General features: G+C 47.5%; 1 protein-coding gene across 1 annotated transcript in view; it reads left to right on the forward strand.

Annotated features, from left to right (window-relative positions):
• LOC104987802 (tyrosine-protein kinase SgK223) overlaps positions 1-5,385 on the forward strand; it is a 46,902-nt gene that overhangs the window by 40,606 nt on the left and 911 nt on the right. The window contains exon 7 of the mRNA XM_010838862.1: positions 4,948-5,385. Coding sequence (XP_010837164.1) covers positions 4,948-5,385 — 438 coding nt within the window. The remainder of the gene's footprint in view (positions 1-4,947) is intronic.

A 5,385-nucleotide genomic window follows, 5' to 3' on the forward strand; every position in this document is an offset into this window, starting at 1 on the left:
CCCATGGCGTAGAAAGTGATGGGGCCCAAGGGGGCCACTTGGTGCCAGGTCTGCTGCTGGATCAGAACTTCTGGATCAAGGGGTTTGGTTTTTTAGATTCATGATTGTGATGTGCAGCTTGGATTCTAAGACCTCCTGTAATAATGAAGAGTTAGCCAATTCTGAAGAACAGTGCAGAAAATTCACATTCCCAGAGAACATTAGAAGGCAGTGTTGTTCATTTCATCTGAAATCTAAACCATAAGGAGGGACTTCCCTGGCAGTCCAGTGGTTAAGGCGTCACCTTCCATTGCAGGGGATGCTGGTTTGATCCCTGGTCAGGAAGCTGAGGTCCCACATGCCTCCCAACCAAAAAACCCCAAACAAACAGAAACAATATTGAAACCAAATCAGTAAAACCTTTAAAAGTGGTCCATATCAAAAAATAATAAGGAAACCAGCAGATAGACCTTGAGCCTGTTAAGGAAGAGAGTCCCAGTGTTCTCTGTGATTCTGCTGGAGCCTTGGCAGATCAGGGAGTATCTCTGTAGTGTGTGAAAAGGAAATTTCTTTTTAAATTTTTTTAACTTTTTTTTATATTGGAGCTCAATATTTTATGAAAAGGAAATTTGAAGAATTTCAAGTATTCAGAGTCTAGGGAACAGCAGCATCAATTTGCAGATGTGCCTGGCCTGATGATGGGGTGGAGGCGGGGTGCAGAGCATCCTCCTGCACGCGCCGCCGTTCCACTTCATTAGTGCTGGTTCTGGATGGAATAGTCATCTGAATCCTCTGGGTCCCCAGGAAGGGGAGCAGGCCCCTTCCCGAGCAGCCTGTCTGAGGCCGAGCTCATCCGTGTCTGGGATGCAGGAGCTTCGGTTGCAGGCTCGCACCTGCTCGGGCTCACGTTGGTTCCTCTGTTTGTGGGCTTTGCCTCCTGTGGCAGTGAGAGAATGAAGCCAGCTCGTGTAGCCCTGCTCTACGAATACAGGGTAGGAAAAAAAGCCTTTGTTACGTGTGCTGTCGAAGCTGTTTCATGCCTCAGTCAGCCAGAACTCCAGTAATTAGGGACCCGTGTTAAGTTGGCTGGGCCTTTTTTATTTCGCAGACGTGACTTAGCCCAGATTTTCAACCACGAAGCAGGCCAAGGCACCAAAGTTTAAAGCGAGACTTGGCTCAATGAAACCTTTGAAATTGGAGCTGAACCAGTGTGTGTGAAGGTCTTGAGCCAAAACCTGAGCACAGACCCCTGAAAATGATCTTGCGGGATGGTGAGGGGAGGTGGGGGTGGAAGAGAAGCCTTTCACCCACCTCCTCTACCTTCACTCCTAATTTGACACTGTAGAATGATCTTGAGGGGCCCTGCCCAGGGCTCCCCCACTGGTTAACATGCACCCCGTCTTTTGTTTGAGGCAGTGAGGTCTTGCCAGAGGACCAGCTCACTGATTTTGAATCCCATCCAGGCCAGTTGTCATTTACTCTGCTCCTTCATTTACATCTCTGTGCAAACTGCCTGCACTCCCGAGGAGAGTTTTTGGTGGGCTCAAGCCTTTGATACCCTGGAGAAAAGGATCCTTGGAAACGCATCCCAGGCCCGGCAGCTGCGCCCTCTGGGTTTGTATAATTACCTGCCAGCCACCTCTGGATTGCCTGGCTCCACCACCAGGTTACCACCAGACCCACAAGAACAGTCACCATAGCAACCTTTCCCGATGGGTGCTCACCTGGGCTAGGCTTTGTGTTGAAAGCTATGTCTGTGTTGTATCTTTGAATGTTCCCAGTGGCCCTGTGAGGAGGGACACTGCCCTTGAGATACAGAGGAGAAACAGACTTTGAGATAAATACAGTCAATTCTCAATATTTGGGGATTTCATATTTGTGAATTTGGCGCTGAAATTTTTTTGTAACCCCAAATAATAAATACTTGGGGTGCTTTAGTGGTCATTGTGCATTGTGCATCTGCTCTGGCCATGTGCAGAGTTGGGGAGATCTGAGGTAGTCAACACGCAAATCCCTAGCTGAGGTGCTACACGGGGACTCTCCACCTTCTTTCTCAGCTCTCATACTGTAAACAAATGCTTCATCTTCACACTTTTTTTTTAAAGGGTGATTGCACCTTTTAAAACAGCCATGCCAAGCATTGAAGTCCTATCTCATGATCCTAAGGTCAGGAAGACTGTGATGCAGTTTTGAGAGGGTGTTAGATCAGCTTCTTTTCAGGCATGAGCTACACTGCTGTCAGCCGTGAGTCACTGTTAGCACAGTTGAGGTACTCAGCAGTATCTATGAATAAGGCGTCTTTAAACAGAAACACACATACAGCAGGGTTATCCACTGGCCAGCTGATGAACATCTTGTGACCGGAGATTTGTAAGAACTTCACAAATCTGTGTTTCCCCAGGAGCAGTGGTTCAGCATTCATGCGTTCAGTGTTTGTGACTACTTAATAGAACATAACGACCAACCGAAAAGAACAAGAATCAAGGGTAACTGGCCAATGTTTGCAGAGTTCATATTTAAACTAAGGTCCTTTTCACCCTAAAGCTCATACTCTTCACCTCCAGAACACTTCTCAGCTGTATAATCTTGGGCAAATAACTTAACATTTTAAAGTCTCAGCTTCCTGCCCTGTAGTAACATCTATCTCATGGAGTTGTTCAATGAGATTTAAAGAGACACTACAGGAAATATGCTTTATAGGCACCATATGAAAGTCATCTGGGTATGTTGTAGTTGAGAAGCTCTCACTTGTATCCATAGGTAGCACTGCAAACAGGCCCATACACAGTGGTTGTTGGGATTTATACACTAGACTGTTTTTTGAGGACCACCCCAGCCGACAATGTTCCAGAAAACTGCCATTTAAAAGCCAAATATAGCTGGCTGGGCTCAGATAAGAAAGAACCTACAGCAGTGCCTTTTCGACATGTATCCTGAAACCACTTTTGTTAATGGAAGAGAAAACACTGTCTGGGATAAAATGAGCTTCCCTTTTATTTCTATTCTACTTTTCTAATAAGAGAGATCACTAAATTAATGTGTTCCCTCCCCCCAACCCCCCAACCCTCCAATTATCTTTTAAAAAGTTTTCTTAGTAGCTGAGCTCCTTTATGCCAGGTTTCATGCTGAGGTTTGTAGAGCTGCAATATAAATAAATCTCTTTGAAAAGGTACTTGCAGCAGAACTTCTAAAAACGTCACCTGTAAGCATTGTGGCGCTCCATAAACACCGCCGTGATCATTCAAGTATAGCCATGCAGCAGCCGGAAGGGTTATTTTGAGATTGTTTGCTGGGTGATATTTTGTAGATGGGGCCAGATGCCTTTCTTCTCAGGATTACATACTGATCCTTACCCTTCTACACAGCACGGCTGGGGCTGCACCATCCCCTTTGCAGGGGAGTGCCCACAGACCATCTGCAGTCTCTTTCAGTATAATTAATTAGAGGGGATCAGGCCTGATGGGAGGCCATTGTGTGTGACTCAAGACTCCCAGTTGTGCAGCCACTAGATGAAGATTCTTGTTGCTCAGGATCCTTAGGTAGCTGACGCTGTCATTAGTACAAAAAGATGTAGGAGAGGCGGGAAAGACACAGAGTAGGAATTCCCCAGAGAACTTGAGATCCTCTGCTTGTTTATTTCCATCTTCAGAGGGTGCCTTTTGGCCCTTGGGCTTCCCTATTCCCTGGAGAGCTTTCTATTTTCTTTCAGTTGCTATGACTCACCCTTGGAAGAGTGGCTTGCACTTAGCAGCTCCACTAAAATCAGCCCCATGGATTGTGCCAGTTGGTAGGCATGGCATATTAACCTGGATCTAGAAACCAGGGCAGCCTAAGAGAATTTGACCAAGTCCTAGAGGTGTGGGGCCTGTATCTCTGCCCCTGAGATTCCCCAAGAAGGGAACATCCAAGCAATCAAACATATCTGCTGTCAGGTAGCTGCCAAGTCAGGTGCGGTGGCTGGGGAGTGAGGCTGATTGCCTGAGGAAGCTCTTACCTGGCTTCCTGAGAATTTGTCCAGTCCACGTTGTGGGCAAAGAGATGTCTTCCTATCAAGGGAACTCATTCTGGCTGGATTGTATGATCATTTTTGGTTTAACTTTTTAAGAAATTGACCGTCTGTATCCAAAGGGGTGGTACCATTTTACATCCCACTAGCTGTATCTGTGGAGAAGGAAATGACAACCCACTCCAGTGTTCTTGCCTGGAGAATCCCAGGGACGGCGGAGCCTGGTGGGCTGCCATCTATGGGGTCGCACAGAGTCGGACATGACTGAAGCGACTTAGCAGCAGCTGCATCTGAGACTTCCCATTTCTGCACATCCTCATAGATGCTTGGTATTATCATTTTATTACAGCCATTCTGGTGGGTATCACCTGGGCTCTCACTGTGTTTTTGACTTGCCTTTCCCTTATGACTCATGATGTTGAATATCTTTTCATGTGCTTATGGCCACTTACATAGTTCTTGGGTGAAATGCCTGTGAATATCTTTTGCTGATTTTTTGATTGGATAATTTATCTTACAACAGCTTTGCAATAATTCTGGGTACATTCTGTATGGATATGTGTTTTGCAAATATTTCCTCCCATTCTGATACTTGTCTTCCCAATTTTCTTAATACTTTTTGAACTCCACAAGTTTAAGATTTGATAAGGTCAAGTTTGTCTGCCTTTTTCTCTTTTGGACCATGGTTCTGGTGTGGTCACTGAGAAATCTTGGCTTAGCCTAAGGCCTCAAAGATTCTGCCCTGTGTGTTCTTCAAAAGTATGTGTGTTTTGGCTCTCACACCTAAGCCTCTCCATTGTGACCTAGGTCTCTGTGACCCATTTTGAGTTAAATGGTGTGTGCCAGTGGGCAGTAGGGGTGTAAGTTCACCATTTGCGTGCGGATGTCTAAATGTCCCAGCACTGTTTACTGAACAGAACGATGGCTCTGGCTTTTGACCTCACTTCCGCTTTCCCCCACAGATCTGCAAGACCCCCGAGCCCAAAGCAGCCTCCTACTGCAGCCCTTCAGTGCCCGTGCACTTCAATATCCAGCAGGACTGTGGCCACTTTGTCGCCTCCGTGCCCTCCAGCATGCTCACCTCTCCCGACGCACACAAGGACCCTCTGTCTGCCCTGCCCTCACATCCCCCCGCCCAGGAGCAGGACTGCGTGGTGGTCATCACTCGGGAGGTGCCCCACCAAACCGCCTCGGACTTTGTGCGGGACTTGGCCGCCAGCCACCAGTCTGAGCCGGAGGTTTACGAGCGGCGGGTGTGCTTCCTGCTCCTGCAGCTCTGCAACGGGCTGGAGCACCTGAAGGAGCATGGGATCATCCACCGAGACCTGTGCCTGGAGAACCTGCTGCTGGTGCATTGCGCCCCCCAGGCCTCCCCCGAGCCTTCCACCGCTGCCTCCGTC

This window comes from Bison bison, unplaced genomic scaffold (assembly GCF_000754665.1).
Source record: "Bison bison bison isolate TAMUID 2011002044 unplaced genomic scaffold, Bison_UMD1.0 scf7180017864105, whole genome shotgun sequence".
In the NCBI taxonomy this organism is placed as follows: domain Eukaryota; kingdom Metazoa; phylum Chordata; class Mammalia; order Artiodactyla; family Bovidae; genus Bison; species Bison bison.